The sequence below is a fragment of the Channa argus genome, chromosome 19 (genome assembly GCF_033026475.1).
Source record: "Channa argus isolate prfri chromosome 19, Channa argus male v1.0, whole genome shotgun sequence".
In the NCBI taxonomy this organism is placed as follows: Eukaryota; Metazoa; Chordata; class Actinopteri; order Anabantiformes; family Channidae; genus Channa; species Channa argus.
The window spans coordinates 11,471,062-11,499,038 of NC_090215.1; the positions used below are offsets into that span (position 1 = coordinate 11,471,062).

At 40.0% G+C, this 27,977-nt stretch overlaps 1 protein-coding gene across 3 annotated transcripts in view; it reads right to left on the minus strand.

Moving 5' to 3' along the window:
* Nucleotides 1-27,977, minus strand: part of c19h8orf34 (chromosome 19 C8orf34 homolog) — a 53,184-nt gene that overhangs the window by 21,002 nt on the left and 4,205 nt on the right. For 2 of the 3 annotated variants that reach the window (XM_067486165.1, XM_067486166.1), the window contains exons 2-8: nt 20,160-20,304; nt 19,830-19,961; nt 17,635-17,754; nt 17,386-17,414; nt 16,275-16,438; nt 12,957-13,123; nt 1,402-1,537 (exon numbers count right to left, since the gene is read on the minus strand). In XM_067486165.1, coding sequence (XP_067342266.1) covers nt 1,402-1,537; nt 12,957-13,123; nt 16,275-16,438; nt 17,386-17,414; nt 17,635-17,754; nt 19,830-19,961; nt 20,160-20,304 — 893 coding nt within the window. Of the gene's footprint in view, nt 1-1,401; nt 1,538-12,956; nt 13,124-16,274; nt 16,439-17,385; nt 17,415-17,634; nt 17,755-19,829; nt 19,962-20,159; nt 20,305-27,977 lie in introns of those variants that run through there. The other variant, XM_067486167.1, reaches the window with a different exon arrangement.

A 27,977-nucleotide genomic window follows, 5' to 3' on the forward strand; every position in this document is an offset into this window, starting at 1 on the left:
TACCATGCATGCAACACGTTTCAGGCTTACTGATCTGTTTATGACCCTTACATTCACCAAAAATATCTTTGAACCACCACAACTGCTTCACCAATAAATCTTGGGAAAGATTTGGTGGTCAGGTTAAAGAGGACACAGCAAGAATGGGGCCTGAACTGGAAGGAGAGGGGAAGATGGAGGAGAACAGATGTCTGATATTTTAGTCATGAAAAAAATAAAATAAATAAATGATCCAAAAACGAATGCCGATACAGATGCCGATTTGCTTTGCTACTGATCCAACAAGGAGACTCAATGAGAAGCCAAAGGTTTAAACTATTTGCTAAAAACATCCAGTCGATAAACAGCCAACCAAAAATCCACTGATACTATTCATCCTTCTGCAGAACCTCTGAAAACATCTTGCAGCATGTGTGTGAAACGAAACTGATAAGCAACGTGAATGAAAGAAGAGCAGGAAACAAACAAATTCCAAAGCCCAAACAGAGGAGGTTGTGCAGGCAGATGTGCGACGGGCGTCTCATTGAAGAGATACCAGATTATCTTTGACTGGCATCAAGAAAGAGTCCTGCCCACACCTGTCTGCAGTATCGTACCCAACACTGAGAAATCTGAGTGCTCGACTGATGCTGTGGACCGGGTTGAGTGGGGTGGGGTGGGGACAGGAAACGTGTCAGAAGAGAAAAACGGTGATAAAGAGAGAAGAGAGGGTGATAATGGAGACTATGAGCCATGTTAGAGCCGATTTGTGGAAACAAGGAACACTGGAATGCGCTTAAGATATGATATTATTTTGTGTTTTGGGTGTTGAGATATGCTACCTTGGATACTAATGAAAAGAGTGAGCAGGGGAGTAGAGGGTACTGCGCGAGGAGGAGTCATGACCCAGGATAAGGTTGGAAGTGTGAAAAAATATTCAAACATCCAATTATTATCCACCTCTCATCTTGAATTGAGTCGCAGTTGCAGCAAGTTCAGCAAGGTTTTCCAGATGAGCCTCTCCCCAGCAACAGAATTGGATTAGAGTAAAGTAATACTGACAGCTTTATGATAGCTGCAATATCTTAGAGGACCTATCAAGCATTTATATAACCTTAGATTTTCTTTGTTTCTCCCCTGTCTGCTGAGATGCAGTGAAAAAAATAACAAATAAAGGGTCTTTCAACCAAAATGCTGCAACTTTGGAAGATTATTCAGAATATAACCCACTGGAAAATATCAAGTTGTGTTTTCAACCGTTTCCATTCATGGTGATAAGCTAACTGATTAGCTTCAATTCAACGAAGCTCCTTGCAAGAAAACAAATGTTTATATATGTTAATTTTTTTTAATTTTATTGTCATAAGAACATACTCTTTGAAGATGTGTGTGTATAAAAACACCATGTCATAGAATATTTACCTGGCACACCTAGAGCAGATGTTCAGTGTAACTTTGGCCTGTGGCTCAGAATGATAGGAGCTGCGTCCCTGGCTGAACTTACTGCCGGATGGAGCCAAACCTGTCACGCCCTCCATTCGCAGGTCATCCAGGTCCTCTGAGGAGGGAATAAAGCCAAAGACACACACGGAAGGAGAAGGAGGGATAAAGAAGTGGAGAAAAGACGAGAGAAATAGGACAGTCATTTGTCATTTGTTAGTCTCTCTTAAGCGTGATGACAGTAAAAGAGCACATCATTGAAAATACACATTGTCAGTGTCACACTTTTGTGCTCCCTTGCATAGACTGCGCACACACACAAACACACACACACACACAAAACGTACAAGCATACAGATTTATATGTTAAAGCATTTCACACCGTCAACACAAATCTTTATGTCATAGGGAGCAATGAGGACAAGTCAATGACAGCACAACAATATGGCAGCACAGAAACAGGAAGGGTATGTTAACAAGCTGTGAGCAAAAAGGGTGAAAAAAACAATGAAGTTAGCAAGTAAAAATGAGCTCTACGATGGTGAGGTGGGCAGCTGGAATATGGGGTTTTGTCTCATCTCTCCCTGTGTCCCTAAGAGCAAATAGTTTTTAAACACACACACGGACCCTCCTCATTCCACTGACCCTAAAATTGAAATCTATATGTATTAGACCTGCTATTTTTTTTTCTTTCTAACCCGTTATTCTCTTACTCTGCCACTACACTACATGCTTACACACACAAACACACAATTTAACATGTGCAGAGCTCCTTTTATCTTATAGACATGTTAAATAAACTACATTTCTGCTTGCCCTCCCTCTCTTTTCTAAGATATCTGCTTTACCTCAAAAGTAACTACACAGCTGTTTCTCATGAGATAAAATCCTCTCCCCATGGAACAACTGAAAGTTTGACGTTTGGATGTAATTCAAGACTAAACAGTATCATCACCTATCGTATCACGGTTCCTACATTTTCACCATTAGGGCAGAGAGTGTGATACATGTTTGTTTAAAAGACACAGAACAAGCATGATAGGGAAAAGAAAGCAAAAACCAGGCCAGTAACAAGATTTATGAAAGAACAGCAGTGAAGTACAATAATATGACGTCTGTTTTTTGCCACAGAAAAAAACAGACTTGTGATGGTTTGTCAAACATTAAATAGGATCAAAGTGGGAAAGTGTGAACTGGTCTGAACATTTTGGTTTTAAAAACCGCAAGAAATAAATTATTAAGCAATTTTAAAAATGAATCATTGTCCCATTTTATCCCATCAGACCAGAAGAATTTATGTGCTTTAACAATGAAGAAGCGTCTGTGAGCGGTGGATGGAGTGGGGGGGGGGGCTTTTGTCCCTCAGGATATACACTGTAGTATATTTCACCTCCTGCTCCCTCAGTTTCTACCCTTATACATTTGTTACAGCCAATGCCTGTTTTTCTGTGTGCGTGTGTGTCTGGTCACTTAATACCCACATTGATACTTTTTCACTCTTGGATCACATTACCTAGGTCCTAGTGTGAGGGAGAAAAATGGGCCTCACACCTTGAAAGAGGAGAATGCATGACAAATCACCAGGATTAGATTGGATGACACTTACTCATGAGAACAGTCTCTGTCCATCCATCAATGTGGCACAGAGCCAGAAAATCTCCTGTCTACTTTGGGAGTTAGGAAATTATTCTGACAGGACTCCTAAACACAGGGCTGCAAACGCGACAAGGAGGCTCTTGTGTTGATAGATTCTTCGTTTACTTATTTCCCAAGACATTAATCAGTGAAAAAAAGCCATGAAATTCAAGTTATTTTTATGAATAGTGTTTTAATGTAGCTCCAAGGGAGTTTGCTGGTCAGCCACTTCAACGATGGATGGATTTAGGTTAAATTCGGATATATCTGATATTCATGTTCAGCTGAGGATGAAAGAGACTACACTGTATGCCTTATTTTTGTCTCTCTTTTTATAATTTATTGTGAAGCCCACTGAAGTGTCTGCCACATGATATAGAAATGTGCTTTATGAATGAATTTTACTTGCTCTAATGCCACAGTGAGGTTAACAAGCCTGGTGTTAACTGTCTCAAACAAGTTTTGGATAGATTTGTCATTAAAAGGTTCAAATATTCATGAAGTGGTTTCACTTATTTGAACTAAAAACCTATATACATGATTATTAGTGCCTCTTGTTTTTCCAAGACTTTCAGTAGAACCAGTCCTAAAGTGAGCAAACTGATATATGTTGTTATCACAGTCTATGACACCAAAAACAACAAAGCCTAACAAAGTCTGAATGATTCCAGGTTTTTCTTACATTTTAATTACTAAATAAATAGCCCCAATCCCTCAGATCATGTCAGGGTGTCTAAGCAGGAGTGCTGTCTTAGTGTTTGGAGACGGACAGATACATTCCAATAATACCCTTAAGCAAGGTAATATTAAATGTCCCATTCATCATGTTATGCACTGGATGGGGTGGGGACGGAGAGAGAGAGCCACCAGCAATTTGGGCAATTTGCTGGTCGTGGGAACTGCACAAATTTGGGCCTTCACCTTTTTCTCTTTTCCTCTTTGTCAATTCCCACTTCTCCTCTTTCTAACCATTTTCCCTTTATTTGGCGACAGATGAATGGGGCATGCCAGATTTTCTTTGGGTCATAGCCTGTGATGCAAATCATTACTTGACACTTGGAAACATTCACTTGTGGGGCTGCAGCCTAAATGCCAAAAGAATAACAGCAACCAGCTCTGAAGCTGAAAGGGAACATGACCTCAGTGTACACAGCTGTTTGTCACCTCAACTCCGGCTTTGTCTTTTAGACTTGCTTCCTTCTGGTCAAGATAAAATGATACAATAATAGTGAGTAAGCCCTCAGTCTCGAATCTCAGACACTCAGAGGTTACTGTGGTAAATAAAGACTTTTGTTTGGCATTCACCCCTTACAGAGAACAGATGCTAGAATTGTTTGCGCTAATATTGTTCCGCCTTGCAACAGCTCATTCTTTTGACCATGTTAGACAAGAGAGGGCAACATTTTCCAATAATATTAACTATGACAAATGCAAACTTAGAGGGAAGAGTAGAGTAAAGTAACTCCTAGAAAGCCCAACTGGTCCTTATAGTGTATGAATATACAGGTTACAGCGAGTGTCATGTGTCATCATTAGCTTGCAATTAGCACCCCGCATGCTGTTTCTGTTAAAAAAGGCAACTTTGGTTGGATAACTGCCGGACAAAAAAAGGGCAAACTTGTTTTGTGAGTCTGAGTGGGTGCAGCCCTTCGTCGGTGCAGCACCAGTCAGTCAGCCCTCTCGGAAGCTGAATACCACTCAGAACTTTCTACTGGGGAAAGGGAGTGATAGATTTCAGTGTTGACACCACGCTGTCTCTGAGGAAGGCCTGTGTAAAGAGTGCTCAAATGATGAATATGCGTCTGTGTGGAGTTTGGCTGTTAGCATTTTAAATGGCTCCTTTTACATGCACATGAATACTCTGACGTGTAGGCTCACGCTGTATCCTGATGACTAGAGGCCTAAGTATAAATGCAGAAACTGTTTCTTATTAGCAGGGACAGAAAATTAGATTTTCATGGAAACAGATATTTCAGATCAGAGTGCCACAAAGCCAAGGTACTGGGTATTTAACTTTAAGCATAGTTGGTGAAATTAAACTGAATGAGCTATTACACATTATATAACATAGACTTCATGTGAAAATGACCAAATATATGCTCACGTTTATTAAATATACTGTACAGCACCCTCCAGCTTCATCATAGTGCCCAGCATGTCTGTCACACAATACACGATATGTTTCCAGTGCGTCTCCCATGAGAACAGGGGGGGTGGAGGTGGTAGTGGGGAGATGGAAAGTATTCGAGCGATGCGATCCCAACAAAAGGCCCAAGCGATGAGGAATTCCGTCCTGAAATAACTCACAGTAAAGTCAGGAAGGAGCAGAGGAGAGCGCACCGTTTGTCTAGCCATCTTCCCAAGTTTCCATGTAATTTAATGTTGTTTAGATAGCAACAACGTGGTTGGCTCTTTGCTGCTCGTCATGGGGCTAAAGACAGAGCTGAAATCATAATTAGTGCACCGGTTTCAGAAATTACTTAATATACACCTTCTCGGATGAGGTGTTGACAAATGTATTGGGAGGGATCTTCTAATGCTCTACCCCACACGTGGAGAGTGGAGACATGTATTCATGTACGCTTCATGATCAAAAATCCACAACATTTCATCAGGTGTTGTGAATTATTGTTTCTCCTCTAAGCGACACAGACTGACTGCATTTTCCATTCTTTCATGAGCAGTGACGGCGTCTCGCCACATAACGCTAAGCTCTAATTAATAGTCTGCAAGTAATAGATGCCTTGCTCCTCGGGAACAGTCAAAAGCTGCACTCAGTCACACACAGACGAGCCACATGTGTGAGCAACATACTCAGACGTATAGACAAAAAGGCATACAGCCCATACAGTGACACTTGCAGACCTCACACTTTCATTGCCCTCACACATATAACCGGCATTTGTGTTTCATTAAGTCTCGATAGCAAAGCCTCCACTCAGCGGTTAGTCATCACGCAGACATCTTTGATGTGAGTCGCGGCAGAGACGCATTTGTTTGGCTTTGTAATAAAAACAATATTCCAACTTACATTTCATAATTATGTCTCGGCTTTGAATAGTACCCTATTCCCCACCCTCCTCCCCTCCTGGCCTAAAAATATGCCTGTTAGGCTCCAAGTCCCCACAGCTCAAGAGTGCAGCAGTAAAAACCTGATCAGAATCAGATGGGGACACACATGAGCAGGGTAACATCACAGCTCTGAGGCCGGTGGAAAGTCTTATCGCAGACCTTGGTACAAACGTCCTTTTAACTCGCTTTCTAACCGCAAATATCGCAGAGATCAAGACATTACTGCAGACACAGCAGAGCCTCATGTATTGATGCTTTACAGTACAAGCCATCGTAATTGAATACAATGACTTGAGCTGTCTTTTACTTCAAAAATGTAAAAAAAAAATATTTGATCTACAAAGAAAGTTGTTTTTTTTTAATGTGCTGCATACTAAATATATGTATAGCTATAAAGCTGTCGGTCAGGACCAAGACTGCCATCTACAGTTCAAAACAATCATGTTAAACACAAATTTATCAAACAGACGTGTGTTGCCCTGCACAAGACGAGTGAAGGATGGGTTGCGAGGAAAAGCTATTAAAACAAACAGAACTTAAGATGAGTAATGAGATGTGATAGAACTCCACAAGCCATCCACTCCTGTTTTGGAGATCATTGTTTCCCTGCTTGTTTGTGATAAGCACATAGATACAGCATTACACACATCACTTCAGACAGAGATGCAGCTTGAAGTTTGCATTCAACCATGCAAACACACGTGTGCACACCCACTGAGACTGGTTATGAAACCACCAATTACTGTATAATTATATAAAGTATATATCTCATATGTCTATTTGTCTCTTAAATCTTAATCCAACCATGCAACTTAGTGTGTTCGAATTCTACTTTTACTGCACTTTAGCCGATGAACCTGTAACAAACCTATTCACGCACGTCCCCCATCTGTCATTCTAGTTAACGGGCGTCATCTTTGTGTGTCTATCTGCCATCTTTTGCTCATGTCTGGCTACAAGAACCACAATACAGCATCTCTGTGTCCACCAAGTTTCCTTCCATTCAGATAATCAGCTCAGGGCATCTAAGGCGCTTATGCAAACTACAGCTACATCCTCAGGCTTGTATCGGGCCATGCTCCGTGTAATAGCTACTGTTAGATTTATGGTATGATCACAGCAGTCTACTTGGCTATTGGTAATTGCTTCCAGTAATACCACCATAATACCGCAGCAATTTGCCCCTCGATTAATGTATCCATCTGCACCATGCCGACTTTTACAGGCGTCAAATTGGGCGCAGTTAGACTTTTACTGGGGGCAATCTTTTCACCATCATGCCAGCGAAACCTTCAGAGGTGGATTCAGTCCTTTCAAGCCTGAAAGTGGAGGGAAAGATTTAGTGCTCAAGCACTTCTCATCTGTCAGTGTAGTATGATGTTGCTGCTGTGTGGTTGCTGCTTTATATTGTTTCCAGGGCAACTGTTGTGTCTGTGATTGTTTAGGTAACGATGAAGGAGGCGATGGGGGAAATGTGAGTGTGTGTACATGTGTGTGTGTGTATCGGGGGTGGGGGGGGGCAGGAAAGTTGTTGCTGCTGGCTTCAAGAAGCATGTGCCTTGTCTGCCAGCCCTCACAATCTGAATGTTGGCTTAAGGCACAGCAGTTTTTAACAACATTAGACACATACAGTTAGATTTACGAGTTCCACGAGTTACATTACATCAAGTGAAACAATATTAACAATGTTCCTAACAGTGGTGGAAAAACAACTAGCGGTTACTCAAATAATGTACTTGCTTACACTGGAGCATTTCCATATTAAGTTACTGTTTTTGTTCTATTATGATAAGTTCCCAGCTGTATACATTTATTTGTTCATAAACCATATTATTGGACAAATTGAAAGATTTCTCAAAATAGTACTTGCTGGTTGCACTAGACAAAATGGTCAGTGGGTTTCATAGTTCATTTCATTCAATAAATGTTGTGATCCTATAACCAAAGTGGACCAAAGTGTTGGCCCTTGAGCCAAGATGTTAGCACAGCAAAAATGACTTTTGAATTTTGATTATACTTCAGACAAAAGTACAAATCAATGCAGTTTAACTTGTCAATTATTGCTACTAATATCAAAGCATAATCTGAGTTAATTATATTAGATCTCAAATGATAAAATATTAAGCAAGAATTTTAAAAGGGATAATCCTTCATTTACAGCAAATATCTGTCATTATAATCTGTTGTAAAACAGCATTGCACATTCACTAAAAATCACTTAGTAGGACAGAGTAAATGTCCAGGCCTCTATGAGTTGAAAAGTTAAAAACCATTAGCTTGAAAGGAAATGTGATCCATGTAGTTGATGACCTACTAACAAAGTACTTTAAGTGAAACTTCAGGATAGAACAGAATGTAAAGATCATGAAGAAAAAAATCAAGCTCATTTACTTTTGCCTACTCTCTCTATTTTATAAAAGAAACCCTGCCATTGTATCATTCCTCCGGCAGAGCTTGATCAGGGAAGATATAATGTCTTTAAACAAAAGAGCCACACACAGGCAATGTAATTCATCCGCCAGACACTGCTTTTTCTGTGTGTATCAAAGATCAGACAGAGCTTTATCATTCCCTCATCCTGTCCCTATCAAATCTTCACTGTCACTGTGAATCAGTGAGAGTACGTAAATCTACTCTCACATCCTCCTCTCCTGTTTCAGGAAACATACCAGAGTAGTTCACCAGACTAAAAGGGTCTGTGGATGCCTGAACGGGGAGGGGGGGGGGGGTCCTATGACGGTTGCACACTGTAGATGTTTCATACTGAGGGAAGCTTTGCTCCCCTTTGGGAGGGTGTGTTTCTGAAATGGAGTCTGCTACCACTTCCTGCCACAGGGTCCCAAAACAAACAGCGATGCCTTAAAGTTTCCCAAACACTTTAACCAGCGTAAACAACAGGAGAGAGTTTATATTGCCACAGAGGACAATACACATCATGTACGGTGTTTTCTACATTTGCCTTTTTCCCATGGATTTTAAGCACATATTCACATAAGTACATTTTGAAAATTATAAGGCTATAATCTTGATATGGAATACTTCCACTGAGGATGACGAGAACAGTAACTTTCACAGTAGGGAACCGCCTAACTCATCTTATTACCTTACCATAAAATAACACTGCAAGGCCAAACTCCATTTCCCCCCATGCACTGAACTCAGTTTACTTTTTACTTCAGATCAGTATAAAATTGTGGTCTAACCACCCAGAAAAAGCTAGAATGTTGATATTTTCCAAGGTTATACAAGAACATGTGAGTCATATTTATTTTCAGTATGGTTTGAACTGTTGTAAAATATCAAGCAGAGAACTAATGAAAACCATTGGGAAAACACGGAACCATCTCAGAGGGCAGCTAGAAAATCAATAAGAATTAACCTCTAAGCTGATTTCATTTTCTCAACAGCAAATCAACTTTAAGCCATGTTTTTGTTTTCTATAATTGTCTTCAATTTGGCTAGTAGTAGTGTACACTATTCCAAGAGGATCTGATTGTTTTCTCATAAGCTCATTATCCAGGTGCTGGCAAGAAGACACCCGATTTGAAAAACCGCTCTGCTCAATAAGAGAATGGGGATTAGTTGCTAACTTCCTTTGTATCTTCTAAGCCTGCTTTTGCTACGCATCTTATTTTCTTACAGCAATTGTAGCTGTTACACAATAGAACGCACTCGTGCTCTATTCGATATATTTGCAATCTGTTTAATGTTCATGGTGGCTCTGATCTACCCTCTTGTTCTCCAGAGGCTTGGACATGTGTGGTGTGGATATAACTAATCACACCCACATGGGACATGTTCATTTCCTACTAATATAAATGCTCTTATTTGTAGTGTGGGTTTGTCTGTACACCTGCAATCGGCACAAGAAACAGTCTTGCAGCCAATTAGGTGTGATAAGCAAAACACTGTTCAATTGATACAACAACAACAAGGAAAAACTACTGATGTGCATCTGGGCTTAACACTTGTCCCAAAGGATGATTAGCTCATCCTTCGGGAGGAACCTTAACTCCAGAAGCCTATAATCAGCAATCCACGCTACATTGTGCCTGGAAATGTCACACGTAGCACTGTAATATGAAAAGAGTAAATGGAGCTGTGTAATATGATAATAAGGGTGCATGTGTGGTGGTATACTTGTGCTGAATATGGCTGCAATGCAACAAACAAAACACAATGTGAAAGAGAGATATTTGAGAAGATGAGATATGTAGATATGTGAGAGTTAACAGGTTTTTTCTGAGACTTAACTTACCCGAATTCAAACTTATTTGACATTAATGAATTGTTTGGGGACAACTTTGTGCTCGCAGCTGTAATGTCACACTATGGCCAGTAGATGTCACCGTAACCAAATGCTTGAATAGAAAACGTGCCTCTAGCTATCTGTGGTACTGTAATAGCTGCATTCCTGCAAGTAAAAGGCCAGAACAGGGAATAAAATATCACATTTCAAAATGTACCATATAGCCCATATTGGACATGTTATCAATTAACACCTTATAACCCAAGATTTAGAAAGAAGAGAGCTAAGAAATGGCCATTAATTGACTGAAAAAAATAAGAAAAATGGCTGCCTCTTGCTTATGGTAACCCAGCTACAATAAGATAAATGTAACTTCTGCTATGGCAGTTAACTTAATCCTCTAGGGACTTGGAGGAAGTTATTGAATACTTACCAGCACCGAGCCCCAATGAGCAGAAGACCATATGCTTTTACCCTCATGTGGACAGCAGCAAGGAAAAAGATGAATATCTCCATCAGGTCTCAATATGCTATCACAAGATCAACATTCCTGCCAAGGATCATCAGTCTCCTTTGGGATGCATATGATATGCATCTTTGGTCACGGGCACATTTATGCCCAGACCCTATTTCTAAACGAGGCTCAGAAATCCTCGTGATGCTCGTCCATTTCCCCAGGCCAACACATGCTGCACGTTAGCATCACTTTAATCACGACTACAGCAGTGAGACAGGCCACTCACAGTGGCAACACAACAGCGACAGTCTGTGTGGAGAGCACCATGACCAGGCCTTGGTCCGAAATGACCAAGCTGTTTTATTTCCTTTGAATTACTGCCCTGGACCGTGGTGTAAAAGTCATTGGGGAATACGCCTGGGTTTCAGAGCTATGATCAAGGAGGGCCATCACAGACACTCAACATCCTGCTTTATGGCTACATTTATCACAATTAAATACTGCTCTCCTGGGTCAATAATGTGTTGGGCTGATACAAAGGAAACAAAAACTTGGTATTATAGTTTTGCTTCCTCAAGATATCTCCTAGGGGTCACAGAGAAGGAAAGGGATATAGGACAGATGAATGTAATTAAGGTCCATATGTATTATAGGAATTAAAAAAAAAAAACAGATGATTCATAAATAGAGAGACTCTAAAGACTCCAACAGCACAGAATCGTCTATAAATTCAAACTCAAATTAACAGACAAAGTACAGACTTGTCTTGGTGCCACTGCAGCAGAGACAAATGTGACTCCTATTTCTCCTCTTAAAAACTGTTGATGCTGAGACAGAGTTTGTACCCAAGCCAACTTGGGAAATTTGTAATTTCTGTGTTAGTGCTCAGTCAGTTTAATTCAATACCAGAGAAGAGTTTCCAGAGAAAAAACAATTTTCACATCTTTTCACAAAAAACTCCTTTCTGATTTTGATAACTTGTAATTGCAGCATCTGATGATATCAAAAACACTGCACATTTGTAGCCTGTATAACCTGTGGACCTCTAAGCCACACATCAGTTGAGAAACTTGACCCTCTGGAAGATCCTGATAAAAAAGGACCTGCTAACAAGCAAAAGTGCCTCAGGGCTGTGATAGTAGAGCAAAGAGCAAAGATGGAGTTAGACTGTTTGTAACTGCAGAGCAGCAGCTCTGAGGAGACTTGAGAAACATTTTAATTAGGGCTCAGGTTGAAGACACACAGGAACATAAAAAATAGTAGACTGTAAGTTTTTCCTCAAACAAGTGCTTTATATCAGAAATATGTTAGCTAAGCAAGAAGAAAGGGATTTTGAGTTGCATTTGTCCAAAAAGCATTTTCCTAGTAATAGTGACAACTTTTAGTAACTCAGGTTGTGATGCTTCTTCTATTGGTACAATAAATCCTGTGTCACTATATTTCTAAAATGTTTGGTGTGTGAGTGTGTGTGTGTGTGTGTGTGTGTGTGTGTGTGTGTGTGAGTGAGAGAGAGCAACCTTCCTGTAGAGAAATGTTACCATGCAGGGATAAGCTACTATGCTCAAGAGAATCACCCCTGCAGGTAAAGATTACCACACCAGGCGAGGCGAGGATGGGAAAAGAGAAGGAGGAACAGATAATTTTACCATAGAAAATACTTCAGGCATCAATTTCAATTTGGTGTGAGACATTGCATCCTGTGCCTGTACAGACATAGCGACTAGCTCTCAGACCCTCTGCTGTACAAAGCCCAAACAAGACTTCACATCAGATCCTCTTTCCATCCTTTTTTTGCCGCCCACTCATGCATTTCAAGTCGGCATACATAGTTGCATGACTGGCATGAAGGAATGTGAACACACGCGTGTGTACACACACACACATACACACACACAGACGCTCACAAATACATGCAAGATTAATTTTGATGATCTATCACGAAAACATAAGAAAGATGCTGAAATGAGCTCGACTCAATAAACACGAAACATGACAGCTAGGATTTTTTTGATGATCAGTAAGTTCACATAAAACAGTATCTACTGTGCAGGAAAACCTGTTGTGCTGAGCCCATGCATTTTACACATGTTCACAGTAGTAGATACCAAAGCTATGTGACATTACCCAGAAGCTCCATGGCATCATCCTCATCCTCCATCTCTTCCTCTGTGATGGAGGGGGGTGGGCTGTGGACTAAATCGAAGGAGTCCTGGGACAACATGGCTGCCAGGAGCTTCTTATGATGCCGCTGTTGCTCCTTTAGCCCTTTGCTCTTTGTTTCCATCTTCAGGCTGAGGGGAGGCATGCAGAAGAGGAGGATTTAGGATGGGCAATGGAGCAAAAGCTCAGATTCTGGATCACAATTTATTGACAAATTATTCAGCAATTTATCACACACTGACGCTGCTGATTTACAGCCATGAATGGCTCCAAAGTTCTATAATGTGCTTGAAAGTTGGATGTGATGAATATCAAGTTGCAGCATCCAGCATGCATTCAGCTACTGAGATTTATACTGCACCTATACAAATTTCAGGTTTTATAATAACAGTGTTCCTACAGTAATTACATCCTCTCATCCTAATCTATGACTACGTTTGAAATGTTTTTAACCACTGGTTGCACTTGGCACTTGCATTCAAAGACAAAAACAGCACATAGTCATTTAACAGGGTATGCAGGTGCAGCATGCCTCGTTCAAAATGGTTAGCAGGGAGAAGATAAGGAGGGATAATTGCTCCGCGGTGAGCAAAACAGCAATTGTTGTAACCACAAGAAGTTAGCATTTGGAGATTGTGGGGTTTCAAAAGGCTGGAGGCAATGAGAATATAAGGAGATGAAAGGTCCCCCTTGTAGTTTTGGTCAGCAGCAAATCCATTTGTAACAGTTAGTGCTGATTTAAGAAATGCAGACATACAGTTTTTTTTAAAAATAACATCATAAAGTGTTAGAACCACTAGTTTCTTATAGATTGTTCGTACGTTTGATCTTTATTATCATGCTCTACTCACTGTTCACATTATCATAAAGGTTTAAGCTCACATGAATGGAAATTAGCCACTTTGTTGTTTTCCACATAACCAAACTGTGATACTTTACAGTATGTTTCTAGCCCAGGACTAATTTAGGCATTTGTATTACCACATACTGAGGAATTAACACTTTCCTCTCTGAAGATGTCTCCTTCAGTGTGTTTTTACTTTAAATTTAACACAGATGAGAGGAAATCAAAACTTTCTTCAAACTTCTTTACCCAAAAAGCTAAGTGCAAGTATCAGGTGAAAGTATCTCCATCTAAGCCTGAAACTAAATGAAGTCTCCCACTTCCTATTCTGAATTCTGTGTTACCTCCACATTGGAGAACACATTCAAATCCCACTTGCTGAGGCTGAGGATTAGAGAGCCGGAAGAATAATAATTTGATGTTAATCTCAGTTGAATTACTTCTATTGAGAGATAATGGGAAGGGGTCATAAGATGACAGATATTTCTTCTTTCTCTCTGTTTGGTATTTTGTGATAATAATATTTGGTAATATAAGAAAATACTTCAAATTATAGCTCAGTAATAACAAATGTATTAATAGTATTGAGTGCAATATTTCAATAATATCAAGCTAATGTGAAGTAATCATTTGGTAAAATACATTGTATTTCTTGTGTGATAACCATGAAACTAATCTGAAAAATGCAAAACTACTTGTTTTGACTTTTGTAGCATTTTCCTGTTTTGTGGTAATTACACAAAAACTGACACATGTATAAGACATATATAGATTATATAGGTTATATAGATATATAACACTTAATCCCAAGCTATTCCTTAATAATTAGTAAATTTTAACTTTCTATAATTAGTTATTATTCAGGTCTAACACATATTTTACAAGCTAGAAAGAACAGTACTGCAGAAGTAAACTGAGTACATCAAATCTTGTAGCAGATTAGCAATAATTTTGAAACAAAAAAATAGTCCCACTCCTCTAAACAGACATAACCAATAAAAAATAAATAAATAAATGAACGAAGCTATTTCCCCTCTTTACTTTTGCCCCAGTTGCACTGGATTTCCCATGTGCCCGTTGGACCTTCTAGACTCTGCAGCCAGTCGTACTGAGTACCATCACCCCACCTGTCACCTCTCCTTACGGTCTTCGGTGACAGGTGGGCTGGAATGATGGACAGAAGCAAGGAGATTGAAAACTTACTGTTTTGTTAGTGGAGTAGGCTGGACTCGGTTGATTCTTGTGAAAATGTTCAGAGTGTGAGCACCAGAAAGCATGGCCTATTAAGGCTCAGATGGGGTTTTAAGAGAGGGCAGCAGTGGTCTTTGCCAGTTTTCCACTTGCTCAGAGTGGTTATTTTTAGCTCCTCTGCTACAAATGACAAACTAACTGAACCACATCTTACACCATAGTGCAAACTTAATCAGAAAAAGGCAAAATAATTTAGTTTCTTTCATGGATTAGCTTTTTTTCGTGGCTTCATCAGAAAGCAGCTTAAATGACATGAAAAAGGAAATGATGTGAGAAGTTCCCAGTTCCCAGTAAATGCAATTAAGAGTTAAATGATCAGCTGAGCCAAGTACTGCACCAGTTGGGAATATTTTGGGATGCAGCACCGTCCCAAACAAACATCTGCACAAGTTTTTGTAGGTTGTAGGTTTCTCCTTGTAGGTAAACACAAAACATCTCACACACACATTCTCAGCTCATCAGTGAACCCACACACATTGCTATCTCCCGGCTCAGGCTTCCAACTAAGTGATTTCTCCCTATAATCCACCCGTACAGTAACCTAATGAGATTAACAGTGTGTGTATGTCAGCGCAGGCCCGCACATGATTTATGGTTTTTATACCCGATCCTCCTCTAATTAGTCACATCGGTGTGTGTGTGTCACACACACACACACACACACACACACACACACACACACACACACACACACACAAAGTCCCACGTTACATTACACATGCACAGCAGTAGTAGCATCTGGCAGGGCAGTCAATAAGGTACCAGAATGTTTGGAAACTGGATAGTTTTGCAAAACACATGATTTTAAAAATAATTCCTCAGAGGGTGAGAAATTAAACAGTTTGCATGAAGCAGTTATATTGTTAAAGACAGAGCATTTTTTTAAAATAAGCAAAAGCAAAAACAAAATTCTTTTGGCCTCAAGCAGAGAGAAATGAGGTTAATTCAAAACTGGGTTGAAGCAGTATCATGGCAAGCATGTTTGATCAAGCCTTTGAAATAGGATTATCAACCCCATTCAGATGGGCATTCCTCAGGCAGCAGGAGCCACCGTTAGAAGTCCACCTAATCATTTTTGAAGAGCCAATAACAGCTTTGGGAAGTTTCTCTAAGTAGCTTTATTATATTTAAATGATTCCCATGTATACGTATATATGACTCGCAAACATTCAATGCCAATCACTAACCTCCCAGCAGGGCTGCTGTCGCTACTCCAGCACACTTCATTTTTGGCCCGAGGGACAGGGGGATGCAGCATCTCAGCAGCCAGTGGGTCGGCATCCTCCTCCTCGCGGCCAACCCACTCCCCCACCACCCGAGGTCGCAACACTGGGTTAAACCCTCCCAGGTTCTGACAGAGAAACAGAGAAAGAAAGTCGAAAGTGGCAAAACAACAGAGTAAATGCAAGCAGAAAGTCAAAGATGCAAATAAGCACAGAATGATGACAGTGGAGTCAGAGAAATGTTAAAAAAAGAAAAGAAAAGAAAAAAAACACACAAATTATGTTTATCTCATAAGTAAACGCTCAAGCATGAAGTCATAAGTAAGACTTGTTTTTCCCAAAAACTGTGCATGTTCTTAGGAAAAGAACAGTTTGGAAAAGCGGGATAATTTTGTCTGTAATGTCTCCCTCCCATTCTGCTCCCTGAGCCAGCCAGCACATTTACAACCCTACTGAACATAAAAGGCAAAGATATGTCCGTTTGCCTTTGACTAAGTCCAGAATAGTATCATATTCTATTGTGTCTCCATGATCGAAACAGGAATTTAGTATTCAGTGCCTGTCCCATCCTGCAGAATTGAAGGAAAATCTCTGGGCTGAGAGCCAAAGACATTGGACATGTGCTGTTGCAGTGAGCAAAAAGTGAAGTCCCCGTCAAGACATATGCTGTGTTTCTCATCCAGATCCATCATTTCCAAATCGCTCTGTGCATCACCAGCCTGGGCAGCCACTACACTATTGTGTTGTTATAGAATTGGGGCCAGGCGAGGACAAAGACAGAGCTCAGAGAAAAGCTTTGCGAGTAACATGCACAGTGAAGCAGCGAGGGAGAGAAAGATAGAGGACATGCTTAGTGAAGTATCACTCTCACATATCACTCCCATGAGATAGCATTTCATCATCAGAAAAAGAGCCGTGTGGCTCTGTCAACCACGTGAAAGTTATGAAACGCGGCTTTTATTTGATGTATTATGAGCGATGCTGCAGAGTGATAAGTGACAGAACTATTTCCACCTTACTTTAATGTCACTGTGTACATGAAGTTAATAAAGACTCCAGCCTAGTTAATATCTACCTGGTCGAGCTCATCAGAGATGGCAATGCCTGTGGAGAAAAGAGAATGGTTTAAAAGTACAGAGAAGCATCGAATACAAAATCCCGGCTTACACCGCTTCCGAGCTTAGTGGCGAGCTTGTAAGATTAGCCGCTCGATCCATTTTCCACTAGGGATTTACAGTGACATTTACAGAAAGGTCTACACTTTGGGTTTCTGTACATTAAGATGTATTAAACACAGCTGAGTATGGTATAAGCATGCACTCACTGCGCGACAAGCTCTCCAGGGCCTTGCCCAGCTTCTTGCTCTCCTGCAAAATGTGGTTGAGTTCGTCAAAGTCCCGGCTCTCTCTCCAGTCCCAGGATGGGTACTCGATTGACCGCGGCACTGGACATCACAACATAAACACAAACACAAAATCATCTGCAAAGGACCACAGATAAAGATTGTTTGAAATATCTGAAAACAACAAGAACCACATGGACCAAACATTGTAAAAAAACAGATAAAAAAATAAAAATAAATAAAAAATAAAAATAAAAAAAACAACCATAGTATAATTGAATCTGTAAACACCACAGTTTGGTTCACATTTGTCCAAACATGACTTTTCACTGCAGATGGAAACATTGGCAGAAAAGGCAACACGTTCCTCCCAGAAGCACTGAGCTCACGGGACAGAAGCCAGGGGACAATGTCTGTCTCTTTGATTAACATTCAAAATAAGTCAAACAGGAGCAGGAAATGACCCACATATTGTACTGACATCCTGCCCACATCCTTCAGCAGCATCTCTCCGCATCTATACAATGATTCGTTTTTTTAAAGTGATATTCTTTTATAGGAGAGGGATTATTTATAGTTCATCCATAACTAACCTTCTTATGCTCAAAAACAGCTGAATCTGAATGAACATGAAAAACTGGTGGGTTATGAAGAGATGCCAAACCAAACGCACTGGTTGTTTTCTCTAACTACCAGCCGCCGTTCACTGCCTCCACAGACACGTTCTCCAGCATAGAAAGAATTTTTGAATACATTTCATGAACGTTTGAATGAAGCATACTGTATACGTGATGACAAGTGAAGAATGTACTAAGTGTCGCCCTTCTGTTTGCATTTGCACACACACCAACACTCCAGAAAACAGTGAATATTTGACAGCACTGCTCCTACAGTCTGCTCTTGTTTAACCCGACCTACTGCTTAGTGTTGTAAAAACCATAAGCACAGTGTAAAATCCAGACTGAAAGAAAAAATGCAATAAGTGCATTTCGGTCCTCTCATTCTCCTCTATGTGTTCTGTGTGCTGTGTTCCGATGTTCTGATCCAGTAAAGGTCCTAATAGCTTAGATTAAGAGTTAAAGAGTCAATTTTCACTGTAGCTTCCCATTAAAGGAAAAGTCATGTAGAATTGAAGCCAAAACACATTAACCCCTCACCAAACTGTACACATATAGGAAGAGCTGCTTTAGTCAGGGAGTCATTCTGATCAGCATATTAGTGAAAATGCAGTATATTTATGAGTTGTTGTTGTTGTTCTTCGAGCATTGTAAAATAATGATAAGAGGTAGTTCTTTTGATTTCAAAATTTCATGAGCTGTGCACACCAAAACACCTTTACATGTATTTTTAATTTGGTTTGACTTTGGATGCAGCTTTGAAGGCTTCTTATCTATTAAGGGCTACAAAAATGCTGTTTATGCCTCCTCTTACACCTTGGTGTCTGCAGAGTGGGGCTCACTTTATTCTGACACGTGCCTTTCACTTGTGCCTTTTTACACCTTTCATGTACTCATCCTGACACCCGTTTGCTTCGGATTGTGAGCAATGCTCTGACCACAGCCTGAAATAGACTTTGTCTGGCACTGACAGAGCAGAATGTTCAATTATTGAAGTAATCTTTGTCTCTGCTTCCTCCCGATTGGACTGGGCCTCATTGGCTCATACGATGTCATAGTGTCATACACTACATGCTATTGTAATTTGTTACAGGACTAAAAAAAGTCACAGCCAGATACATCTTTCCATGCAAACATTCCACATTAATGCAACAATTCATCTTCAGAGTATACGGCAGCTCAGTGTACAAAGTGTGTAAAAAGTGGCACTAGGTGATGAAGTCATCTTTAAGCTGTGCAGATGGCTCTGAGGGGCTGGAAGAAGGACATTGGACTATACACTGTGACTAACTTTAATTATATGTAATTATGTCAAATTAAAAATGGAGATTAAAGTCAATAGAGCGTATAATTAGGATACAAGCAATACAACAGGTATCAAAACTGTGCAGCATCATATTCTGTGGACTGTGTGATTGTGTGTGTGTGTGTGTGTGTGTGTGTGTGTGTGTGTGTGCGTGTGTGCAATCGGTGTAATCACAAAATGTAAAAGGATTAGAATAAAATCTGTAAGATAAAAACTTTCCTGAAATGTGCTGATGGCACAAAAAACCAACTCACAGGACTTGGATTCGGGAGACGGTGGGGAGATGCTTGAAACAGCGAGGTCGCTCTTGGATTTCTTCGGTTTCTTTGGGTGAATTTGCCATGGCTTCTCATAGTTGCTGTACTCCCTTCTAGTGTTTTTGGTTTCTGTTAGGAAAGACAGTCCCATTTACTGTTCAGACAAACCTATTATGCACATTTTAGAAAGCATAAAGGCTGGTCAAGTTCACTCTGTAAGTTCTGTTGTCTTTGTTGCAGATGCAGAGTAATGATTGTCTTTGAACTAACCATTTATCATTTGGAGGTTATTGTTGGGAGGAACACATACAAAGACAAATGTCAAACCTGGGGAGCTCTGTGCCCATAGCGCTGCAGAGCCAGATAGAGCTCTGTGCAGCTTGCCAGGGCTGTCTTGCTTGGTCTGCAGGTGATCAATGAGAAAAGGGATTGGATGGTCTGGAGTCTCAGTTATCAATTTGGTCATCAACTCCTAGAGGAGCAAAGTAAAGCAGAAAGCAGTTAGATGTAGAGTATGGCTAGTGGAGTGCTCACCATGCTGAAGTAGACACAATCAATCCCTGCAAGCCTAATAAGTGTTGACTTTTACTACCAAGGGACAGAATGTGAAGACAACTATGAGGGGGGAGACAATCCTCGTCTTCAGTGCACTTGCAGGAATTTGCTATTGCTAAGTGTCAATATGAAAAAAAAATAAATATTAAAGTCAAGAGAAAGAACAACAGTGTGTCTCCGAACACTTCCTTTCTGTGTCAATTAGTAACAAACACGTGAGTAAATTCATTCAAAGCCAGATCGAGCTAACGAGTAAACAAACACTGCAGAGTTTGGGCCAGAGCATAAAGTAAAAGAACAAACCATAATCTCCTCACTTCTCCTTTGTCCTAAACAATGTTAATGTTGGGTTGTCCTAAGGACTGTCTACTCATCTATAAAGTTTCAACTAACAACAAAATTATTGCTGCAAAATGATATAAAGCACTGTAATAACAACCTGTATGATAACTCACAAACTACTGTTGGCACCAAAATAAAAGCTCTTCTTTTATAATAGCTGTAACGAACAACTCCCCCTGTAAAGCTCATATCGATATACTAAAATATGAGATTGTGTCAGTGCTAGTATGATGTGGAAGTGGTAGTAAACTCTGTCTGACCAGTTTAAGTCTGCCAGAGCAGCTGAGACTCACTTCAGATTGACTACTGCAGAGAAGCAAAGAAAGTCATTAGTGGACTGCAGTGAATTGGCAGTAATGTATGGATAAAATTAGTGTGTGTGTATGTCTGAGTGTGTTAGCGTTAGAGAGGAAGAGTGAATGTACTCTGTGTTTCTTAGTGACAACTTAACACTGTGCACATGGTTATGTGCAGCTCAAGTAAACGGTGTAGCCCCATCCTTTGGTAGCTGGTATCCATTTGCCCTCGTGGACATGTTGATGTATCTGCAGTTGTGCAGGTTTCAAGGGGTGGGGATAATTACTGGGAGTGTGTGTGTGTGTGTGTGTGTGTGTGTGTGTGTGTGTGTGTGTGTTATAGCTTGCTAGCCTTGGCTGCACTGTGTGTGTGCCCAGAAAGCTAATCAGATAATTGGTGAGGGGGACATTCCTGCTCAACCCCACAGTCTCCAACAGCTGACGAACTGCAGGTCTAAGAATGGAAAAAACACACTACCCTGTCTATAAGAGTTGGAGCTGAACATATCTCTAAGCTCAAAGAGCTCACTGAAGTACCACTGCTGCATTCTGTGGCCTGTGTTAGAAAAGTATAAACCACTAATGATGCAAAGGTGTTGAAGTCGCAATTACTATTTAGTAGCTCCTGTGGGTAATCGACTAACCCACCAACAGAAGGTCTATAAACGAAGGTTGTAATTTGGAAGCAAAACTAGCCGAACTCTGTTAGCTACCATGTGGTTTCCAAGTCTTAATAGTTTTTTGGTGGGGAAGGAGCAACGAGAAGAATGTGCAGCTCTTTTTATGGATGACTGCCAAGTAGCGATTTTCATTATTGTTTTTCCCAGTAGAAACCACATGCATACAGATGTGTAGAGAGTGCAACACAGGCGTAGGTTAGATGCAGGGAAGAAACAGTGAAGACAAATGGACAGATCCTGGCAGCACATTACATACTGCATTTTGCCGACATCAGTACTGTACACACACATTTGTGCCGACACATATGGACTGAATATCAAATAGAGTGTTGGATTTAGTATGACGCATGCTGCCAAATGAGCTACTGTACCCCTGTGTCCTTCATCATCTTCAATGAGATCATAAAAATGCAAAGAAACATACTATAATTAAGATGGTGGCTATGCATACATTACATAACTCGCATATACAGCAGAGCAAGGTAACCGCATTTGACAACTCTACTTTCTATGGTAATGATGTGCTTTAAATAACATGAGTCTTGTTTGAAAAGTCTATACAGACTGGTAATTATTGTTTCTTAGATGGTAACCATAGTAACATTTATACTCTAATTCGGGTCAACATTTCCACGTATATACACAAGACTTTGCATGAATTTTGGTTTGTGATGACAGAAAATGTCTGCATGCTATAAGTTATAGAGATGAAGAGGCAGAGTGTTTCCGTCTCTGCATCGGTGTCCTAGAAGCAGGCCAACAGGCAAAAAGCAGAAGTGAGACATGCAGTCCATATGTGTGCAGATCTGTTGTCGGCCGAGATATCTGTGTGCCCCGAGGCAGTTTGGTTTGGTGGCAGTAATTGACAAGCTGTCAGCCAACCAAGAGACACCCAGCATCCTTGGAAGCTATCAAGGACTCCCTCCGGGGACTAAGACAATCGTGATAGCCTCACTGAAACTCCCTGCATCTCTACGACTTAACAAACTCCACAAATTTAAAGAATGAAAGAGTGGAAAGAATCGCAAAAAGGAGGGGTCAGCAAACAGGAAAAGCTCTGAAGGTCATACTGTACATGGGTGATGGTTTCAAGGACATACTGTAGGAGGAGAAGACAAAAATTTCAACAATTCTCTTTCTCTCTCTGTCTCATCAACATTTGAGCTGATGAATTTCTACTTCCTGTTGGAGCGTTTGAGCTCTGTATATCTGCCACCAACACACCCACTCTGTATGAGTTGGCTTTCTATGTTGCCTGTGACACTGGGAATATCAAAATCACCAACAGCAATTTTCAGAGTCCGAAGGGGACTCCCTGTTCCTGTTCCCTGTACTAGAGCCCACCACTTGATTTACCTGCTGTTTGTCAGTGAAATGTGAGAAAGAAAGTCCACAGGGTATTTAGGGTTACAACTGTGTGTCTGTGTCTTGTATATAGAAAGGGGTCATTGCTAGACTAAAGAGAACAATGTGATGAGCCAATTTAGGTGAAGATGAGCAGAGGGAGAGACAGACAGAGAGATGCCACTGGAAGAGATCCAGACCTTGACTAAGCAGCCAGACGAGAAATCGTGGGAGAGGCAATGTCACCTGACCAGACTGGCACTACACTCACCAGAAGAGATGTTTTTATCTGCCATGCTGATACACAGGAGACAGAAATGCCCTCCCTCCTCGTTTGCTGATCCTAGCTGAAGCAAAAATTCCTAATGCTTTTATTATTATTATTATTATTATATTTTTTATTATTCCTATGGAGGTGGATTTGTTCGATTTGTTCCTGCTCTCATGTTCTCTGTAAATACTGACGTCAGTGAATCTGACCAATGATCTTTCCTTGAGCTCAACGGTCCTTAAATGAATGTAATATCATTATATATCACTGCAATTCCTTCACCTCCAATATACTGACCATGACCTCCAGGAGATTAAACTGAGACTTTCCATCATTCACCTGGAGGCAGAGCTTCATCAACATCATCTAGACTATACGTGATCTTCTCCCATCTCCTGCGTGCTTAATGGAGGTGCTTTTTGTCAGCGGGGTCTAATTGTCCATCTTTCTTTATTTATAGTTAATATTTCTTCAGACTTGCATTTGATGTCTTCCTAATAAACATATATTGATCACTGTTAACATACAGCAGAATTGCTTTCAAAAAGAAATTTCACTTTAAAAAATGGAAGACAAGGGCTCTACTCGTTCTGTAAACATTAGCAAAACACTTTCTCGGGAAGCACAAGTGGACGTTTTATCCCTAAAAGAGTAAAGTTTTAAAATACGCACTTGTTATCTCTAACTCATGTAGCTTACGCCTCACATTGGCTACAACAGAAGTTTAGAAAGCACAGAAGGAGAATAATGAATTGGTTTCTTGTCACTACTTCTAGAAATTGGTCACAAATGGATCTTTCTCCAGCAAGACAAAACACAGGCACAAATTGTTTCAATTTAAAAAAAGGCAGAAGAACATAGAAGAATGTGAATCTGTAGTTTAACAGAATGATGCAGAAAATACAGTATAAGTACATATACACAGTCACATTACACACTCTCTTTACAAACATATAGCTGAAGAAATAGAGGATAACTGTCAAGGTTCTGTGTATCAGATCAGCTCTGCCACACCAACAGCATGACTATCAATTACACGGAGCAGTCGGCCATCAATATCCTCAGGCTTAGTGGACATGACACTCTATCAGCATGCACACCAGCAACTGCACTGTCTCTTTCTGGTTCCTACGCTTTTAACTTTCTACTCCCCTGCTTTCACCTAACTTCGCACGCTCTAAATCTTACTCGTGTTGAGCTTCGCTCACTGTCTCACTGCCTGATCTGTCAGCTATCCTTAGCCAGCACCCCATGCACGAACATGCAGAACGTTTGACATGTAAATTCATCAAATTAGTAACCTGAACTAAATTAATATGTAAAACCAAAACATTTTAATCTATTTTGCCATAGTCTCCTGAGCATTGTGCCTGAGTTAAACCGAACAGCCAGATTCTCTCCTTTGAATTGTGATGGTCCTGGTTTCAAAATGTCACCTCTAATATTTTCCTTTGCTCCAGAGACAACAAAAGATGGAAAGTCCTTGTTGTAAGTTTCGCATGGTGTCTTACAAAATTGCCATGGGAAACTGTAAAAGATTTTAATCACATTAACACTTAGTATGTCGCACAGGTTGTTATTCAGATTTTAACATAGGAATCAATATATATGCTCTGATAACCCATTTACATCTGCCACTTATTATACTTATTGGAATCACAAGTGACAGACGTGATCTTATCTCTAAACCCACAGAGAACAGGTGTATTCCACCACTTGCCCACTGGATATAATTCAAACTCTCCTACTAAACGTTTTATACAAGCGGGTCCAATATTTTATCCATCTGGCTTTTTTTTTTTAAACATACCCCTTTTAGAGAGCAATGTGGTCTTTTTCCTCATAGTAAACTGCAGGTTCAACTTTTAGTATGTGGTAGACATTCAAACATTACTCAAATCTCCAACAAAAGCTGTTTATCATCTTCCTCTATTACTCTCTCCTGTTGGTACCTTTAGGGCTGCATCTTTGGTACTTATATATATATATATATGCTTCCACTTGTGTCTATCTTAATGCAGAATTCTTATTACTACTTCTCTGCAGATGACACACAGCTCTACTTCCCAATGAAACCAAAAAAAAAAAAAAACACAATTTCCCGGTCTCTCTTAAATGGTTTAGAAGCCATTAAAAAGATGATTTGAAGAAGCTCAATGAAAAAGCTTTATTATTATTGAACCTGAAAATTTGCAGTACTAACATGGCCAATTCTCTGAGGTCTCTGTCCTCTAAATATCACTTCACATTCCAATAATAGAGACGTCTCAGTTTTGTCAAATTGTGTGAAAAAAAAAGTTGAATTTTTCTATTCAAGATCAAGAGCTAAACTAAACAGTTCACATTTCTTTAGGAGATGTGGAAACCATTTTGCATGTTTATTACCTCACTGCTTGATTACTGAATGTAGGAGTCAATCAGCCTTTCTGGGGCGGCTGTAGCTCAGTTGGTAAGGCAATTGACCATGGACCACAGGGTCAGTGGTTCAATCCCTGCTCCTGGCTACAAGTTGAAGTGTCCTTGGGCAAGACACTGAATCCCAAGTTGCAAGTTGTGTGAGTGTGTGTGTGAATGGGTGAATGAGAAGCAACATTGTAAAACGCTTTGGATAAAAGCGCCATATAAGCGACTATTTACCATTTACCATCTTTCCTGTCTCCCCTCCATGTGCAGTGTTCAATGCAGAGACATCACACTAGCAGCAAGAAGACTGTTTACTGGTTCAAAGGTTCTAATATTTATTATTTGTTTTAATGTTCTGGTCTGTCTTCAGCCTTTTCAAACCTTTCAGTCCATATTCCACATCCACACTGCACAGACCTTATGATCTGTTTCTCAATCCCAATCCAAATCTAAAGGTCACTGAGCCTTCTGTTTCTGCACTCAGACTGTGGAATAGTTTACCCCTGTCTTTCTGAGCTCCCCCATCTGTCAGCACATTTCAATCACACCACAAGTCTAAAATTCCCTTTGAGTCCCTTTTTATGTCACAATAAAATTGTTTCCTCTTGTATGTTGAATTATTTACCTGCATTCAAACTGTTTTCTGTGTAAGGTATGTAGCTGACTTCTGTGTTTAATAAATAAATCTGACTTGACTAGACTTGGCAATAAATGTGTATGGAGAGGAGCCCGTTCTGAAGTACTGTATGATAAAAGCCCATCACTTGACTTTTCAGACTGGACTGTGTGGCAGGATTAAATGGTCTGTAACAACTTATCTCACTCTGCACAGAGTTTGCTTTGAGGAGTGAGGTGGCGTAAAATAATAAAAATAAATTTGAAAAAACACCTAAATAAAAAAAAAAAAATAATAATAACCAGATGTTTATTGCCTAATGGGTGGAAGGTTACCAATGGCAAAGCAGCCCTGCCACAGAGAAATGTTTGCAGGTGTTTGTTCTGTGGATGTAATAAGACCTCTGATGGATTCTTCCAGACCTCTCTCCTTGTGCTAAATTCTCTGAGTGTGTTATGTCTCAAAGGTCAAGAACAACAAATTTTTCAAATTCTGACTTCTATTACCTGTGACATGCTCCATTGATTTTCTGCTATTTCTCTGGAACTGTACAGGAATTATGGATAAAATATACAAAGAAACAAAAAAAAAACAAAACAAAACTAGTGACATGCACAAAGAAATAATATAAATAAATAATATAATTTCACTAGGAAAGAAGGCAAGAGCATACCCTTGTAGAGCAGGTGATAATAACCTAGACCCAATCACACCAAGCCCAATAAATTACCTCTTAAGGGAGTGAATCAATACGTCATGCAGTGTGCATGCATGGGTGTCTAAGTCCTGCCTGACCTCTTTACAGCCCTGAGACCCTGTGTGCAGCAGGTAAAAGAACTAAAAAGCTGAGCTGGTCTCAGTGATATAATGTATAGGTCCCTTATAGAAAACTATAGGAAGGAGCAAAGCGATTGAACTTCACCGTAAGTAATAACACTAAGAGAAAGAACGGAGCATCTCAGTGAATTTAATTTCTGCATCTAAAAATTAAGGTACCGTAAAGGCTGAAACTACGTTTAGATTCAATGCCAGTGTTCTTTTCTTTCCTTTAATTGATCTAAATTCATTTTCTCTCACTATGCAGAAGTCATTAGTATTATTATTCAACATGTAACAAAATCGCTACTTAACTACACAAGAGAACATTACATTCATTAGGTCAGCAAGCCTTAAATCACACTATATAAGTCAATAAAGAGTCTGAATTGACAAAAAAATCTTCCATGGTCAATTTTATAGTTCAACATTTGACCTTTTACACCAATGCCAGTTCAATCCAGTGACATTTTTTCCTGCAGGTTATCCTCACAGAACACATCACTGGTAGAAATGAACAATTATATCATCTAAGATCTGACGACAGATCATAGCAGGGAGAAACATGAGAGCAGGTTTTTTTTTTTTACTGTCTGATTATGAAGGCAAAGGCTGATCCAGTTTTACCTTCTGGTCTAGTTGCATGCCTTTAAATGTCAAAAGCTTGCAGACAGATTCTGCAGATCCTCTTTGATATAACCAAGATTAAAGAATTTAATCTTGTTGTTGTTTTTTACAGTTGATGTTACTTATTACGATCACTAATGCCAAAGAATAAGAAACATTATAATTTCTTTTACACACAAGCAACAATAATATGTT